Raw genomic sequence first — 19,190 nt, forward strand, 5'->3', positions numbered from 1 at the left:
TCCTCAGCTTTCTGCAATCCCAACATGATCCCTCAGGCGCTGGGATGACAGGCGAGGAATAAAGACCCAAACAGAGAGGCACACAGAGATTTATTCAGCCTAGACAAAACATACCATCAATTAAAATCAAAATGTTTCACCAGAATAACATTCTGCATGCACACAAGAGATTCTAGCATTACATCAGAAACGTTTTTTTTCACTGATGAGTGAAATGTATGATCCAAGCTCTTTTTACAACCATTTTAACAAAAGACAGGCCTTCATGTTTTCCTTTTCTTTCAAAACCAGAGGTCTCAAGTGGGTATTAAACTATCCTAACCTTTGCTGTCCCATTAAATCCACCCTAAAGCTTATCACTGGCCGCTGCAACTGTGACTAACCGAAACCTCAGCGGTGCTAATTCCTCTGGTATGAAACCAACCGAAACACTCCTAGCCCAAACATGCAGATGAAAGCTGCAAGTGCTAACCAGTAATTAGCACAGATTTATTCCTTAGCATCAGAAGCATGTGTGAGAGTATGTGTGAGTGAGAGTGTGACGTAGCAGCAGCTGTTATAATGAGGCAAAGGGGCAGGGTGCCAAGTTCAGATCATTTTACTACAGCACCAACAGATGAATCAGTAGCCTTTACCTCAGCCACCATAGCCAATTTTCAGCAGTTAGTCACTATTGCCTGTTGTCTTTCAGTGTTAATGGCACTCTTCACCTAGAGCAATAGTTATCTGATCATTTAGCAGTCGAGATACAATCAGACAGATGCTCATTGTGCAGTAATTTTAGTGTTATCGGCTAATGTAATGCACGCTGTTAGCAAATGATGGTTGTATTGGCATGGAGGACAAGAGCCACTGATCGCACTGAAAGTTGTCGTGCATACCGTCAAACAGGTATGGTTTGTAAGCCTTGAATTCTGAGTGTGTTATTATGAATATGCCTTTCAGATTAAAATGGCACTGCAGAGCAGATGTGCATTTTCAAGGCTTTTTTTATGTTTTATGCAGGAGCTGAATCAGATTTACATAATTATGTATTTTGCATTTTGCAAAATGGTAAGACTTGCAATTAGGACTCTGTCATAATATCTATTTTCAGTACAAAACAAAGGTCTCCACGGGTCACCAAAACCAGCAGAATCACTAAATCATATTGCCTTCAAAAAATAAGTTGACCAGGTTTGTGAAATGAAAACCGGGGACATTTTGGTTTGGTGGTCAGTAGGCCATGTCATTAAAAAATATAATGATAATAGCCTATATATGAAATAAAGAAGGGGGAAAGTTTTGGTTATATAATCTGTCAAATATAGCCCTCATGAATATTATCAAGTCATTTTATGTGTTGTTTTGTCCATTTAAAGGTATTTTATCTTAATCATTCTGGCCACATAAAATCTGATTTCAGGTCTGTTAACACCTTATACAATCTATGATTAACACACAGTTAAAAACGGGGACAGCTCCGGGGACAGCTCCAGATGGGGGACAGGCCACCAAAACCATATACTGTCTCGTTTCCAATGCAAAATAACTTATGTTATGAGTATGTAAAACCAGTGATCACACAGTACTGGCAGAGAGGACGGTGGACGTCACAGGACAAGGCAGCAAGTGATCGTGTAAAACGACAGCCCTTACCTGTCTCGGGAAAACTCCCAGCGTGGATCCTCAGGAAGGTCATACTCAGGGATTGGCTCATCGTGCGCAGAGCTCCGCCGTGTTGTGATGCGTACCAGCGGCGTACTGGAGTTCATGGAAGAGCTAGAGTCTGCCGACACCTATAGGAGTAAAGAGATTGGCTGATCACTGCGGTCTGGGTTCATTAATCAGATAAAGCTCCTAGGCATCACTAGAGGAGTCCGAGTAAGTGTGACTTTCTGTGGTACTTTTATCAAAATTACCAGCAATGTTGGTAGGTATGGCACATTAATATGAATATAACCTTAATTTCCGTGGTTAATGCCTTAAAATTACTGGACAGTCTGTCTTGAGGCCAGAGATTACATTTCAGTGATCATTAAAAAGTATGCTACAACTTATTTTGACGAATGTGTGTTAATCATTCAGCCTCGCCACAGTCCCAGGGCTCATCTCTTCTCTTTCCACCCTAACCTTACCTTGACTCAGGAATCAGGTTCTCGGGAGAATGTAATCCAACGGTTTTTGTACCTTTTGGAGCGTACCTTTTGGTTTCCCTTGAGGGGAAAGCATGGCTCACACAAAGAAAAAAATTCTGGCTGCAGATTCAGGCAGAAGTGCTAACTTGCTCAGAAATGCAAGCCTTCTAAATGAGGCTGCAGGCTGTTTATAATACCATTACAGTGTATACTATGACGTGTGGAATTTCATTTTGTATATAAAATACAAGTAATAAGTATTTTTAAAAAGTCTATCAAGTATGCAACTTGTTTTATATTTTTCAACAACAGTCTCCTATATTTATATATGTAAATTATCTATAGTTTGTTGTCTGTCATTGTATTTCTGCAGCATGTTTGCAGTGTGTGATTTTTCTCCTCTAGGGGTGTTAGATGCCATTAGAACTCTTTATCTACTTTCTGTTACCTGGCGGCGCAGAGGGATCTGCTTGCTCAGTTTGTGGACCGCCGGTTGGCCCCCAAAGTCGGGTTTCTTTGCAGTGTTCCTCATGCGGCACACTACCACGATGCCCACCATGCAGGCGATGAGGAAGACACCGGCGCAGTATATTGCAATCTCCACATAGTCTGGGGAAAGGGGCCCTGGGGATTTCTCGAGGGCTGAGGAAAACAAAGAGTGAGGTCAGGTGAAGCCAAAGGAAGACGCTCACTGATCACTCTCACACACACGTATGGGTGACACAAAAGCACATCTCAGTTTAAACAGACACACATGCGTATCAGACAGGCAAACACAGAGACAGATTCTCCGGAGGTGACTCATGAGCAAATGTAATCACCATCGGCAGGCAAACTAAACAGAAATGATTTTGTAGCATCTTCCTCTCTCACTTCTTCCCAGGGTACCAGCACGCCTACTGGGGTTTTTTTGTACAGTCTCAAAAGATTTTAAATCGTGAGTCAGCCAATACAATCAGGCCGGCATATGTTTGCATTCTGTGCTAATGTTGGAGACACGCGAGCTCAAACACAAACACACACCCACAGATGACGGAACAATACGCGCTTCACTTCAGATCGCAAACAAGGGAGACCGGTGTCCTTCGTGGTTGTATAAGGCCTGAACTTCCTGTCGAGGAAATGGGATGTTTGTGTGTGTCTGTGTCTGTGTGTGCTATAGAAGTGGATTGTTGCATAATGCAAAGTCCTACAGACCACAAACAAGGCTCTTGTGCAGCACAGCCAACCAAGCAGCCCGTCAGCCAGCTGGAGGTGAAGCTATACTGTGTGTAGAAACCTTTCCCCTGTCTGCCTTGTATCAGCTAGTCCAAAAACCACAACACACACAGAAGCCACAGCCTCAAAGGCGCCATCAGTGCAGATAGAGCACATCAAGGGCAATAAATATTACATATTACTCCCAGAGGAAATGGCTCGGCTGTGATCATTATGCTGTTTACAGACAAACCAAAACTATCATCTGGTTACGACATTAAGGGAGGGTTGATAATGGTTGTCTGTTGATGGCTGCAGACAGTCAACTACTCTCATCTATCTCATTTAATGCCCACCATACTTTCAGCTAGACATTGAGCAGAAACATTCATCTGTTTAGCCTGCAGTGAACTTGTGCACTGACACTTCTTGTTTTAGTTTTATGTATTTGATCCTTGGGTATGCATAATTACAGGCCAGACATCCAGCAACGGCACAAAAATAGGATAAAACGAGTTGATAAATGAGAACACACAAGTGGACAAACATTCACATGCACAAGTCATTTATTGTGTGAAGGTGGAGAGGTTTGTCCCTGATAATTGAGAAAGTCAAGCCAACTTGAAGCGAGTGTTGAGCTTTACCTTTCGATCTTTATTTCAAGGAGAAATAAGGATCTTACAAGAGGCCAATTATCAGAGCCAGGAAAGGAAAATTTTGTGGCTTAAGAGACACACGTTGAGAGAAAGAACACATTTATTCGGCATGCAAACTTAGAACGAAAATGTGGCACTGAAAGACTTTCCCCAAGGAGCAGGAGAGAAATGTAACAGAAGGAAAAGAGAAGGCGGGCAACAAACCCTCCCCTCCTTTTGGAGTCTGGAGACACTTGAGCTGCTCTGGGAGATTCACTTCCGTCTCAGAGTTATAATAAGTCGTCTGCAAACTACCCCGTTATCTGCTCTGAGCTTTCAACAGCTCGCCAGTCCAGATAATATTATAGAATATATGCTCCTGCTCTTACATTACATTGTCTTGGATGTTGACGGGGCTGGTTCATCGCAGTAATCTAATATTTGAGCTGTGTGCCTCGGACTCCAGAGGGAGGACTTGTCTTCCACAGAGGTCATTGAAATGACATAATCCAAACGTTTTAGAAAAGGAGAGAGAAAAAAAAAGGAATAGAGAGGACAGTATCTGTGTATATACCTGGAAGCACCGTCAACCAAGCAGTGTGATAGGAGATCCCAATAGAATTACCCGCCAAGCACGTATACTCCCCAGCATCTTCAAATGTTACATTGGGCAAGTAGAGAACTTCTATCTCCTTATCTGTGGTGTTTACACCTGCGGTCTGGGGAGAAGAAGAAGAGGACGAAGAGGAAAAGGGGGAGGTTGAACAGAAGAAAGAGAGGGTCAAAGATAAGAGCAGAGGGGGAGCGGAAAGCAGAAATGGGGAGGACAAGTCAGAGAAAGACGGGGGAGAACAGAGAGAAAGAGAAAAAAATGAGACCCAGAACACCAAGAGAGAAATAAGAGGAGATGTTTTTTTTTCCATCGTTGACGTCCCATCCACAGCAAAGGATGTTGGGAGTTTCCGTGGGTGAAGGGGAGGAGGCTTTATAAACAAAGACACGGATAGAGCCCAGTATACCACCAAAACATGAGAAAATAGAACAGATACACCAAAAATAAAAACCCAAAAGGTTCCCGTCACCAACAGAACCTGCTAATAGAGGCCAGTCTAATCAACATATAAGATTGGCCACATGCAGAAACAAACACAGAGAGCATGGAGAGCACTGCGCTGCAACACCTTACACCATCTTGACACAGCTTGCAAGAGAGAAAGATATGTGAAAAAAATGTAAGAGAAGTGCGTGAGACACAAGCTGTGACAATTTCAGTTTCTAGGTATGCAGGTCCAAGCAGTGCTTCCATGGCTGCACTTGTCTCAGCGGTTGAGGCAGCGGCTGGAACACAAAGATCTAACATTAGGGGAGAGAAGTTCTGTGAGCCCAAGGACCACCAAGAGACCACCAGCAGGACCAGCACAGCACAGCAGGTCAGGGAAACCACACCAGGGAAAGGGAGGTAGCTAGGTGGGGTCAGGTCTCAAGGGTTACCTGGGATGACAGTCAGCCAGCCCGACTGGTTGGCCTCGCCTATATAATTGGAGACTTTACAGATATACTCTCCAGCATCGTCCTCCGTCACATTGGTGAGGGTGAGCATCTCCACGTCTGAGCTGTTAATGCCTGAACGCTGCAATCCACACATACACATACTTAGAGATGGACATGTAAAATCACACAAATAAGTAGAATCAGTCAGACAGACATGCAAAAATCATGACTACAGTTATTGTTTTCGGATCTGCAGGGGAGAGCATTAATCACCACCAAGAGCCAGCATGGAAAAGACCTATCAGTTCATAAGGAAAAAAATATGATAATTAGCTCCTTATATGTCTTTTTAAATTCATCCGAAACACCTGCAACCACTGGCAACACACCAAGAAAAAAAGGAGGAAGGATTTGCCTGTAATGAAGGGAATAAAATCTAAAAGAGGAAGGGCAGGAATGTACCTTTAACACTCGGACATAGGGGTGACCATCAGGGCCGTAGCGACTTCCATTCTGAGTGATGTGCTTAAGCCACTGGATGTGAGGTTGGGCGTCGCTGTAGACCTTGCAGACGAAGCGGGCATCCTCCCCAACGTGTACGGTGGTGTTAGCTGGGAGACCAGCCTGGAGGATAGGCCGGTGAGGGGACCGTTCTGTTGGTGGGTAGGGAAATGTTTGTTTTAGCATGCTGGTTCATTAAACTCAACGGATATGCTGACCAACAGCAAAGTGTCTCAAAAACTTGGTATTTCTTTTTTATTTATCTTTGCAAAAGCAGAACTACACGTACTGTCAGTGGGAATGTTTTCCAGCCACCCTGACAGGTAAAATCATGACTTCTTATCGCAGAAGCATTTAGACGCTTCACACAAAACAGAAAGGCGGAGGCATTTCTCACTAAAAGAACTCAGGTGGAGGAGGACTGCCATAAAGCAGAGTGTGTATATATTACATGTGAGCAGGGGGTTAAGTAAAGCTATGTACGAATCCTGGAAAGTGAAACACCTTCATAGCACCCCTACATCTCCAGTTATCTGCATTCTTTTACAAGCAAACATTTGGCCTGTGAATCCAAACAGAGCGAGACCTGTTGAACAATGCCCCCTTTCAAACACTACCCGGCCTGCACAACCACACTGAGGAGCCCACCAACCCCCACACTGACAGCAACCACCCGCTGCCACACACACACACACACACACACACACACACACACACACACACACACACACACACAAAATGACATCACTCAGCCTGGGGAGTTGCCTCAGCTTTCCAAAACAAAGCCTTAACCTTAAGGTAGGTGCAGTGAGTGGGTCGGGGGGATGGTCAGAGGGTGAGGCTGGGTTTAAGAAAGAGGACTAAAAAAGGGAGAAAGAATAAGCAAGGAAGGGAAGAAAAGGGATCAACAGATGGAGAGTGCAGAAACTAGGAGGCAGAGACTTCTTCCATATATCTGTCTGCCTGCCTGTCTTCCTCCTCCATCTTTCTGAAATCTATCAGATCAGATGATTCCCACCCCTCCTTCATCTCTCCCCATTGCCCTCCTCCTTCCCTCACATTCCTAGGGCTCGCCTTGTTTATTGTCTCTCTTTCTTTACCCCACTTTTCTCTCATCCTCCATCTTCCACAGGCCTTCTCACCCTCTCGATCTTTCCCGAACAGAGAGAAGAAGTGATCATCTTAAATCTAATAGTCCAACACTAAATGCTCTTGTTCTAAAACCTACCAAACAAAATACTGTCTGGCATAAAAAATATATTTAAACAGGCAAAAGGGGAAAAAGCAGTCATGCAGAGACAAATATGTTGGCAAGACAAAGAACCTTTGGAGCCGCCATTTTTAAAAATGAATTCTAACCTTCATTACAGCAGATCCAAAAGTCAGCTGGACCATTTAGAGCTGCGTAGCTGACAACTCAGGCCAAATGACAGAATGAGTGTGCGGTGCAAGAAAATATGCCACATCATGTTTATGGAGAAACCCCAAAACGATAAAAGTTTGTGGAGCAGTTCTTGCTTAAATAAGATAAAGGACAATCATGTAGGAATGTGTGTGGGCATAGGCAAGTGCAGCGAAGCTCGTTTATAGCCCACTGACCTCACACAAGAAAGCTACACTTAAGGAAGGAAAGACATGAAGGAAGACGGTTAAAGAAATCGTAAAATAGGGATTTGAAAAAACCTAGCCAAGTTGTCCTCTCTGCCTGCAGCATGAGATGAGGGAATGGTGTCAGAAAAAACTGGTGGTTTCCATGTATCCAGTGTTGGAAGCAAATTACATTTACTCAAGTACTATTAAGTACAATTTTTAGGCACTTGTACTTCACTTTCCATTTTATGCTGTTTTATACTTTAACTACACTACATTTCAGAGTGAAATATTGTACAGTTACAACCATTAGGTTGGGAACAACTGGACTAAACTAGCTAACTGTATATAAACTAGTTAAAACTAACTCCACCTTGAGCAGCTACAGCATGCTGCTTACACATTGATGTATCAATACTGTCACATAAAATAAAATACCAATCATAGACATTTTACTGCAGAACGAGTACTTTTAAGTACATTTTGCTGTGGTGATACCTGTGCTGTTTAAGCAGAATTATGTATGAAAGCCTTTTAATGGAATATTTATACATTGTTGTATTAGTACTTTTAATTAAGATCAAAATGAAAATGAAAGAGCCCACCCTGCGGTGCCTTTTTATCTTTTGCTGTGACATTATGTAGTGACCCGTTTCAAAACTGAATCCATTTATCAATTAAGTCATTAGTGGAGAAATTTGATGGCAGCGTTGGTGGGACAGAGGCAGAAAGAAGCGTGAGGAGACGGACCAGGGGCATTCCATGTTGTCCCATGCGAGACCGGTGAACTCTGGGTAACCTAGTGGCTTGGCACACAGGGCCCTGAGGGTCACGGAGAAGTAGAAGCACAGGAAGTGGCACAGGATGGCATGGGGCTACCGACAAAGTGGAGCATGGCCACTGGGTGCCACGGTTCTGACTGAGAGAGCCAACGTCAGTTTTGACTCCTCATTTGTTTCTACTTGTCATGTGTGTCTGTTGGTGGATGTCCAACTGCGGCCCTTTCTCCAGAAGCTAGTTTGAACTAGAAAAGGCCGGTTCCTCTTGGTTGTAATAGCCGATCCTGCAGGTCATTTGTTGAAAAAAGGAGACTGATAAGAACAGCCTTCTATGTTTCTGTTCCCCCTCCTTTTCTCTGTCTCCCCCTCTCCTCCCTCTGTCCACCCCAGTATAACGGAGGAAAATGAAGCAAGAGGTTGCAGGGGGCAGTGCTGAGGAGCCAGACATGGAGGGGGTTTACTGCTTTGCAATAAAACAGGACAAAAAACAGAACTATGCAGTCTGAAGGAGAGCTTTAGCTAACTCCAGAGGGGAGCAGAGCAGGGGGCCAGAGTCGGGGAGTGTGTGCGGGTGTGGATCTTCATGTGTTTGTTTGTGTGCCTATACACTCATTGTGCAAAAACCCTCGGGTATTCAATCTCCATCTGATATAATGAAAATAATACACCTTATTACCATGGAGACGCTAATCAAAACAAAAGTGTGTAATTACAGTAGATCTGCTCAGGACAATGGAGACAGTAGGAGAATAATTCTTCATACAGACACTGAAGCATGGAGTGACCAGTTGCACCTCAACGCTCTTCTGTGTATCAAAGTGCTGCAGCTGCATGTCTGTCCAGTTTATCTGTGGATTATTGACCGGTGTTTAGAAGAATTACTGCGTCAGATAAACTTTGATGTGTTCTGATTGCTTGTATGTGATGCCAAATTCGTGCGGGTCTGCATCAAATTTAAAGGGCAAAGTTGTTGTGCACTCTCACACAAACACACATGCACACATTGATCTACTATCTTTATCCCACTCCATTTGTTGTCCCCGCTGTGTATCGATTCTGCAAACTGAGCGGAAAAACACTCTTTGCTGTCTGCACTCCAAAGGTCATAGTGAGGGGTTGACTGAGTTGGGTCTGAACTCGCTGTAATAGCGCTGAGGCGAGCACTCTGTGTCCTCAGAGTTTAAGTTGCTATCATACCTCAGCCGACCTTGAAGGGTCAGTTCACCCAAATCACACACAAAAAAACACATCTTTCCACTTACCTCTTGTGGTATTGAGATAGTTTCTGTTTTATCAGCCAACATAGTGGTGCTCAAATCATGGAACATTGCATTTGAAAAACTGGAAACAATGTGTGTTTTTTTTTCCAAAAACAGTGTCCCCGTTACTCAGAATATTCCACAGACTTCACTGTCAGCAGTTTTCTGGGGAAATATTTATTTTTTTATTTTTTTATTTATTTTTTCTTTCAATAAAAAGCAGCTCCAGTGAAAACATATTTTTGTGATTAGGGTGAACTGACCCTTTAAACTGACCTTTAAAAATAATTATCAAAGTGAGTACCTTAGGGTGGTGATGGAGCAGTGGATAAGAAACATGCCTTTGGTGTGAGAGACCTGGGTTCAACTCCCTACTGAGACACATCCACCAATGTATCCCTGAGCAAGACACTTAACCCCCAGTTGCTCCAGAGGCGTGCGACCTCTGACCTCTGACATAAATAGCAATTGTGAGTCACTTTGGTTGGAAGAGTGAAGTCACTTTGATAAAAGCATCAGCTAAATGAATAAATGTAAGTAAAGTTTACTTAGTATAGCAAATTTCACAGAGCAAGGTCACAATATTAAAAATAAGACCATAAAGAAACAACAATAAAACATAAGCAACAACAGACCCTGGAGTTAGGTAGTGTGATTAGTATTTGTCATAAGACTTCAAACACACACTATGATTGGACGTCATAAACACATAATAACATCATGGGATTTACCTAAATGAAAATTATATAAATGAACAGAAACTACATTACACATGTTGACATGTGTATGTTTTGCTTCCACACACTTGGCAGCACTGTTTGACCTGCACCTGCTTCTAGAGTGCACTTCAAACAGCACACACAAACACACGCACACTATTCTTACTATGAGAACTCTTTCCGCTGGCCTCCCCCTTCCTTCACCTCTCCCTCCCTCCACTCCTCCTGTCTTGGGCTCACAGGTGTACTCTGAGTGTGTGTTTTGTGCTTGGCACTGACCTACTACGTCCAGGGTGTAAGTGTGGTTGATGGATCCAAACTCATTCTCCACCAGACAGGTGTAGTTGCCCTTGTCCGACGGCACCACGCTCTCCATGATCAGGGTCCAGTGCTGGCTACGCACCTGGGTACGAGAGGCAGGGGTTTCTTGTTATGAGTGGACGGAAACACTGATGCACACGCCAATAAACGCACCAACACAGAGAAATGCAGGTGACATTAACAGACATAAAGAGTGAGCGCTACACCAGAAAGATGACAGAGGGGATTTGGTTGGTAGAGTGAAAGACGAGAGCTGACGCAGTGTGCTGGAAAACAATATTGAGGCTGATGACTTTATTCCTGCAAATTACATAAATTGTTGGGAAAATATCCCAATATCTTTTACATTATTAGTTTTCAGTCATTTTAGGAGTTCTGAAAAGTAGATCTGGATAAAATGGAATTGGATACAATTTATACATACTTCTCTACTCATCAGTCACTGTTATCGTGGGTAGTAAACCCCATCCTTCTAGTCCAAGCACTTTTAAACACATAGTCATTCGTAATTATAGGCAAAAGTAGTTTCACCTCTGTGTGGAATCCACAGGTGTGAGCTAACAATTGTGTTTCCGTCTGCACACTGAAGAGAGACTGTAGCTACTGCTTGTACAGGCTTACATTTCACATAATGGAGAGATTATTCCACAGGGCTGGGCTCAGGTACAGCTTTTGTCCAGCATTTGTTGTCAAAAAGAAAGAAATGAGCTGCCCAAAGTGTGTCTGACAGCCTGGCTGTATCGTTTCCGTCACGTTGTAGCTGTTTTTTGTCTACCCTGTAATGAGCCTGCTGAAAGCCAAAGGGAAGCGACATTAGCGGCTACATCAACATAATCTGTTCCTAAACTTTCCTGGCAGGGAGATATGTTTCCTCATAAACCGTCAGTCATTAACCAGGAGCCTCAGATTCGTTCAGCATCACCGGATCTTTTCATAAATTAATTTCACAACTGTCTGTTCAGACTGTTATTCCACTCGATCAGTACGGCTCTAGCATATACAGTAAAGACTGCTTGTTTTGAGAGACAACGAGAGGAATTTAGGAGCAAACATAACTAAACTGTAATCCAAATAGACTCACAGTGGAGGAATTCTTCGCATTAAGAATACATGTAGCTGTTTTCAGACTTTTTTATACAAAGAGGAAATAAAACACAACCACACTCTTTACTTTCCCATGACATACAGAATCAGGTAATTTCAGAACATATAAATCAACTCAGACTGCTTGTTTCCCAAAACGGGACCCGGGCTAGAGACAATTTCACAAGTTAAACAAAGCTCTTTTGTTGGAAACAAAATACTGTCCATAGAAAGTCATAGTCATTGAAGTCTACTACTGACCTAGAATTACAATGATGACCACCTTTTTTTATGCAGAATGTTATAAACAGGGAGTTAGCAAGCTCCACAGCACATCAAGCTCCTTCAGTTTAAACTTTAACCAGCAGCGTTTGTGAATCACATTTCATGACAACAGAATCACATGTTAGATTCACATACTAGTCTCTGACCGAAGCCAGTGGGACCTGTTCTCCCTGATTGAGTTACCTCAGCATTCTCAACTCATTTCAACCCTGACGCTACCTACTTTCTCTATATGTTACTGTCTGGTGGCATTTAACCCTTAAGTCCCGGGCTTAAGTTTCTAATTGTTGGGGGTAAAGAACCATTTCGAGTTACAGTGAGAGGCTCTGCAAAGTATCCTGGTGAGAGGAGGCGCACGGATGACCAATTCCAATTTCACACCAGAAACCCTGCCCTCCTTTCCTCTGTCGACTCTCCTCCCATCTCTCCAGTGAAGGGTGGAAATGGGGTGAAAGGACAGCCAGGGAATGATTGGAAGAACAAGGCTTGACGTCCCTTGTAAATACGTTCACAAAATGGCCAGATGTACTGTAGCACAGAAAGCAGTAAAAAAGTAAGAGAAGGCAGTGAGTTGACATTTGTTATAAAAAGTATGATGTATTACTGTTTAGCCTACCTTATACCCTCCCATGCGGTCCTCTTGGCGGAAAGGCCTGCTGTTTTTAAGCCAGCGCAGCTTGGGCTTGGGGTTGCCTCCTGCAGCACAGCGGAACTTGACTGTGTTGGCAGCTGGCACCGCATGCAGCTTCTTCTCCATCTTTGCTGACGAGGTCCAATATGGGCCGCCTACAACCAGAGAACAGTTGGTGTTCAGTCAGGGTGAGATTTCCTAATCATGTCCTCAGCATTAGCAGTTTGGCTCAAGGGCCGTGGACTGGCTGAGGCAGATATACATGGAAGCGTGACTGCAGAGGAGCCAAACCTGAACCATTCCTAACACTCCCAGAGGACCCCCCCACACACACACACCTCCACCACCAGCAACACTGACTGACCCGCCGTCTGCCATAACACAACCCAGAGCTCCACACTCACACAGTAAAATAAGAACACACACTTTCCCTGTAGGCTCGGCGGGGTGTTGCAAAGGGGGAAAAAACATCAGCTCTGAGGGGAGAAAGTGCCTGGGCGTTGCCAAGAGGGTAACTAGACCATCACATTCAATTTCATCTCATTCCACTTAGCAGCTTTTTTTCTCCCTCCACTTCCTCCAATTACCATAGCTTCCCTGTTTATCTGCCTGTCACTTGGCTAGATATGGACAGCAGGGCCAGGGATGCTTATCACCCCTGGAAAATCATTATGTGCCATCAGGAGATAAAATGAATGTCACGTTTAACGAAGGATTTCAGGAGTTCTCCACGCTCACTTTTGTCCAGATTTTATCAATGTCAAACCATTTTTCCAACTGAAATCTGTCACCTTCTTTGTGTTTTGTCCATTCTCTGGTTCCCTCTTTTCTCCCAATTTCTGTCTCTTAGTCAGCTGGATTTTCCTCCGAGCCCCCCACCCGCCCTTTCTCTCTGCACCTGGGAGCATGATTGCCTAAGCAGATGGGGCTCAGAGGGGAAGAGGAACTCAAAAGTCAAACAACAACCCAAACGGTCTTCCACACAATCACTTCCTCTCCATATAGCCGGAGTACAAGCAACAGAGGGAATACCCACATGATAGGACCGCTACTGACTTTAGTATGACAGTCTAACTTAAGTTTACATCCCAGGAGAATATTTGCTTCCAGCCCCCCCCCCACCCTCTCTACACTCTCTCGACACTCTCTATCCCTGCCTGTCCAATCTGCATATTATGAAACACCTCCCATCTTTTTCTCTGGCACGCACAACCGGACAAGTCACGCATACTTGGATAGCAAAGTCAGTAAATAGTGCTCTTCCTTCCTGAATGGATGCATATGGTAAGTGCTCAACCTATAATTAGTCATTCCCCTTTCTTCTTCTTCCTTCTCACTCTCACTATCTGTGCTTCTCTTCCTGCATCTTCTCACCTCTCAGTCCCCTCCTTTTCACTCCATTCACACTTCCTGTCATCACTCCGTCCGTTCAGACAGAGACAGATTAGGTGGAGACTGGCCTATTGCGAGGCCGTCTTTCCGAAACGACCTCTGACCTCAAACTGGCAGCCGGGTCAGACGGTGAGGTTGGGACATGAAAGGTGAACAGCGCTGTTTCCCATGCTCTCCGTCCAGAGGGGCAGTACTTCAAACGAGACAACCCTCAGACTTCTCTCCAGATGAAGCCAAACTCTCCCTGGCCCAACTGCTGTAGGCTCCAGGAACCCCCGCCTCCCCCAAAGCCCCGTGCATCCGGATCCCCACTCACGGCTGTTTATCCTAAGATGGCCTGGGGTGATTTGAGGTTATCTAACTCCTGCACTATGAGTCAAGATTTTTTTTCTCTCTAAGTTCCTCCGGAAAGCTAAATCCATCAGTGACCCAAAGTTGTATTTCAACATCGACACGATTTCTCATTAAGCTGCGATATCCGCCTCTTTACCATGCATCTGTGCAAGCTGAACAAGGCAACTTTGTACAATGGATTTTAGGTGAAACAATGGAAGATTTCAAGAATACAGTTTCAAAAGAATTGGCCCTGTGAAAACCAGTGGCGTTTTCTCCCAGAAGCCAAGGGAAGCCAGGCTTCCTCTGTTTTTATCAGACTCTATTTATCATTTCAATAAAAACACATTTTTTATAGTTTAGATAAATCTTATAAGCTGTTGCTGTCATCTCTTCGCCATTTCTCACTATTTTACAATAAGTGAAACAGCACCCCTCTAAATGTAAGATGTTGGATGTGTGGTGAAACACTATATTGCACCATCGTAGACTGACCTGCAGTCTGACTACGCGATTAACCAATCAGATGAGGCTACTGTCATGCCACTGCCTAACTGTGATTAGTCAGCCGCTGTCTGGCTTCACGCCAATCAAATCACAGCATGCGATCAACGTCATTCAGATGAAATGACGGGAGCTGTTAGCAACTTCAGCTGGTGCAGTTATGGAGGGTGGAGATTTGGAGTTTTTCGTTATAATAAATAGTTTTACTAAACTACCACTACAGCAGCAACAAATCTGACCAAAAACCAACGCCAAAACTGGAGCTGGCCTGGAGAGGAAAAAGGGGTTTCAGACAGAACTGCAGCTATTTGTGCGATTTGTGATGTGGTTATATTGTTTGGTTTGCTTTGCTTGCCTGGATTTAGCTGCAAATGAATAGTCACTTGTGTACGCATAGATAATGAGCACCACAGACAGCACCTGCCACAGGTCACTGGGCCAGGTTAGGCTACCTCAATAACTGTTAATACTCTGTTGGTCTGGTACTCGGTTGTCAGTCTTAAGTGATGTTGTGTTATGAACATTTGGCCTAGCATTAAGAAGTATGTAGGCCTATTTGATACATGCACCACTGCTACTATACAAATGTTTTCAGTCGTCTTCTGATTGAGCTTGTGAATGCTTCCTTTAAAAGCAGCGGGCTATGTATGCTATCTGGGGGGAGAGAGTGACTGAGAGAGAGAGAGTACATCTCGCTAAATGCAACTTTTAGCGTGTGTATTGATTACAGATAGTGCTGCATCTTTAAAGTAGGATTAAATTTTGTTTAAAATTATACCCTGCACTGTAATAGCACAATACATTAGATAATTGCCCTCATAAAAGAACATCCAATCTCACTTGGTTTCCCCAAAAATTTACCCCACCCCACGCCACTGGTGAAAACTATATCTCCAAAATGTCAACTTTTCTTGAGCTAGAGAGACACTCTTGTTTTCAGGAGGGCAGAGAATTGAAAGAATTTTTCTGAAAATTTAAAATCACCAAATTTGGAGATGCTATGATAATGGTTATTGTGATTAGTGGTTATTGGTGAAACCTATAACTGTAGATCCTGCACATCCCTCATTTTAACATGTAAGCTGATAGACTACTCTAACCTTTAAATCCCTGAAATGATTACATATTCATTACTAAATGTGCAACAACGTTCACAGCATTTATCATCAGTTATCACCTTCCTCACCCACTTAATATCAGTGAGTTGAGCTCAGACAAAAACAAAACTACTGAAATTGCTGTTGGAAATAGCCAAAAACTGCTCAAAGTTAACCCATTACCCATTGTCGATTGAGTAAATAGGTTTTCAGGGCCTTTAAAAACATTATGTCAAAACCTTTTTCTTAACTTTAGGACTTGTACTTGTCTTGTACCCATACATCTGTATTTCCATAAACCTTTTTTCTAAAAATGATGACTTCCGACTTCTCATAAACTTACAACTTTATTCTCATGAGACTTTTTCCCCACAATATTATGACTTTATTTCAGAAATCTCTCATTTGTTTTCCAACAGTGGCCATAATCCTCAACTTAAAGTTGCACCCTGGAGACCCTAGTTGAGTTTATTTATTAAATAGATTGATAGATTTTTTTCACTTCATAGGAGATGTCCTGTCAGTACCTCAGAAAAGAGCTTTTTCATTAACAGGAGACAAACTGTTCTGTCTGATCTGTGCACGAGTGCTTTAGCTGCATGCAAGTGTTCTGTCACTTTAATTATGCTGGGGAGATGGATCCATTCTTCCATGAAAATCCTGATAGCTGCGATTTTAACTAAAAGGGAGGCACAATGACAATGAGTGAGATACAATGAGACACAATAATGACTAAAGTCGTCAATAGGACAGGGGAAAGCAAAACTCCACATGGCTCTTTAACTTCATCATGACATACCCTCCACCAACTACCACCCCAACCCTCACCCTTTCCCTAAACACCGCTTCCCTCACAGATCCCTGCAGAGGCTCTTCCATGTCTCCGCCAATAACGCCACCCACTGCTGATGATGGACAAACACTGCGGACTCTGTCACTATTTGACTTTTTTCCACCAGCTTATGTTGTTCAATCTTCTTTACAAAGTCAAATCAAAATGCTCTGTTTTTGCGGTGGCCTGATGCCCAACCCATTCTGAGCGATCCAGAAGAAGAAGAAAAAAGAGCCACGAATATAAAGCTACACCCCGTACTCTCCGCTCTCATTCCCTCCCACGCCTACACGCACCCTCCTCCCTCGCTCCAGTCCTCGGCCCGAGGCCAAGGCTCCACGCCATGCTCAGAGAAGTGCTGGTACTGATCCAACAAACTCCCCTTCCTCCCGCTGCCTCTTTTTCCTCTCCTCCTTTCCCCCCTTTCTTTTAATAATAATCTCGGTTTTGAATTTTCAGAAACCCACACGGCGAGAAAATGCGACTGTACTGCCAGAACAGCTTTCTCTTTGTTTTCAAATGGCTTATTACCACCAGAATGCCTGGATCTTTTCCCTTTTCCCCCCATTTCTTCCTCTTGCTGAGTTCCTCCTCTCTCCCCCCATATTTAATGGATTTCAGGCAATTACAGTCAGCCCAAAAGTGGAGGAGGAGGGCTCACTGTGAGGCACGATGCGTGTGGAGAATTTTAACAAGATGTGGAAGCCCTCATCTTTACTTCACTGAGCATTATGTGTATGTGAACGCATGCATGTGTGCACGTGGTTACAAAAACCCATTACTACCCCTGATACATGCCAACGCATAGACACACTTGGGTAGAAAACTTTCTCTTTCTCACACACATACACACACACAAACAGGCCCATCAGGTGGGTAACTGTGTCCAGATGGGCGTCTTTCATAATGGATGAGCCCAGCTGACTGGCTGGCTGGCTCCATGAGGCCTGACTACCTGAGGGACACTAGCTAAAGGAATGTGAGGAATCCCTGTATTCCTTGGAGACACACATACACACTCCAAAATCTCAAAATAAAGTATAGACCTAAACAGGATTGTTAAGACATGAGTTTTGGCGTTGCTAATTGTTGTCTCCTCCCCACTCCCAAAGAAGTGAGACCATCCACTTTCTCTACCGCCTTAATCACAATCTGAACTGTGCGAATAAAAACTGACAAAGAGAAGGAGATTATTTCACTTAGGGACTAAGTCTTTGTAAGTGTTTGGCTATCACAATCAGCATTCTTCAAACCAGGACATGGCTTAAAACAAAGGAGGTACATAAGAATTTCGGGGAGACCTGCTACTTTAAAATGCCATTTTATTTAAAAAATTTCCTAAAATGTGCATCTTCACTGTGACAACTGCTGCTTTCACTGAAATCACAACATGCAGACCATATAAAGTGAAGGATGTTGGTGGTCATGCATTTAATATTTGTACTCAGGCAAAGTTCTGAAAAAAAATAGCAGCAGCTGCTAGGAGAATGGGGGGTTGAGTTCACATAGAAACGTCATTTAACAGACAGAGAAAGTGGCTGTGGAGAGAAAACAAAAGTCCGATCAGTGCACCCACAGGCTTCTACCGTTAATGCTTGCTCAAAGGCTCCTTATCTGTGGGGGTTGGTGATGAAGGGTAGCGCATCATTGACTCATTCATCCCTTCTTTCATTCCACCCATACTCACTTATCTGCTCTCCGTCCGCCCCAGTGTCCTCCGATCGCTCTGTATCGTCCTCATCATCCCCCGACGAGATGGCATCTGCACAGAGTAACCACGGTTACTGCCACACTCTCGCAACCCACATACACACCACACTACTGCATGCAGAACCTTTCATGCATTCGCTTTCTCGCAAATTTGCAAACACAAAAAAGAAAATGCTAGAGAGTGGGACCCTTTTTGGATAAATCTGGTCGTGTGATGCTATAGTTTTACACACACACACACACACACACACACACACACACACACACACACACTCACCCCAGACTTATTCAGAAAGAACACAATTCCATTGGCCACATCTTCTCCATGGCCACTTCCTGGACTCTAAGCTCAGTCCAACCCTAAATCTCCACACTCCTTTTCAAATCCTGACCTGTCTTGTCCCTGACTCACCTGTGACATTCACTATGAAGCAGACCGTGTGTTTGCCCATGCTGGTGCAGGTGTACAGGCCCGAATCCTTGACTGTGGCATCACGGATCTGCAGCACCTCCTGCTCTATCAGCGTGCGGTTGTTTGTACCCAGAGAGCTGCCATCTTTGGTCCAGGTGATGGTCCCCGTCGGTGGCAGAGGGCAGCTCAGCTTCAGCACCTCCCCCGGGTGCACTGAGCACACCGTGGGCTTAGAAATTTGGTATTTGTTGGATGCGTCTGCAGAGCAAATGGGGGGGGGGGGACGGATTGGAGGGGGGGGA

The 19,190-nt window shown here is 43.9% G+C and overlaps 1 protein-coding gene across 3 annotated transcripts in view; it reads right to left on the bottom strand.

The window, feature by feature from the left end:
• fgfr2 (fibroblast growth factor receptor 2) overlaps nucleotides 1–19,190 on the bottom strand; it is a 40,872-nt gene that overhangs the window by 11,476 nt on the left and 10,206 nt on the right. The window contains exons 3-10 of one of the 3 annotated variants that reach the window (XM_046070586.1): nucleotides 18,889–19,146; nucleotides 18,454–18,528; nucleotides 12,594–12,763; nucleotides 10,568–10,691; nucleotides 5,903–6,093; nucleotides 4,524–4,668; nucleotides 2,566–2,759; nucleotides 1,639–1,778 (exon numbers count right to left, since the gene is read on the bottom strand). In XM_046070586.1, coding sequence (XP_045926542.1) covers nucleotides 1,639–1,778; nucleotides 2,566–2,759; nucleotides 4,524–4,668; nucleotides 5,903–6,093; nucleotides 10,568–10,691; nucleotides 12,594–12,763; nucleotides 18,454–18,528; nucleotides 18,889–19,146 — 1,297 coding nt within the window. Of the gene's footprint in view, nucleotides 1–1,638; nucleotides 1,779–2,559; nucleotides 2,760–4,523; nucleotides 4,669–5,440; nucleotides 5,580–5,902; nucleotides 6,094–10,567; nucleotides 10,692–12,593; nucleotides 12,764–18,453; nucleotides 18,529–18,888; nucleotides 19,147–19,190 lie in introns of all 3 variants that reach the window. The other 2 variants (XM_046070585.1, XM_046070587.1) reach the window with 2 other exon arrangements.

This window comes from Micropterus dolomieu, linkage group LG15 (genome assembly GCF_021292245.1).
Source record: "Micropterus dolomieu isolate WLL.071019.BEF.003 ecotype Adirondacks linkage group LG15, ASM2129224v1, whole genome shotgun sequence".
Taxonomy (NCBI): Eukaryota; Metazoa; Chordata; class Actinopteri; order Centrarchiformes; family Centrarchidae; genus Micropterus; species Micropterus dolomieu.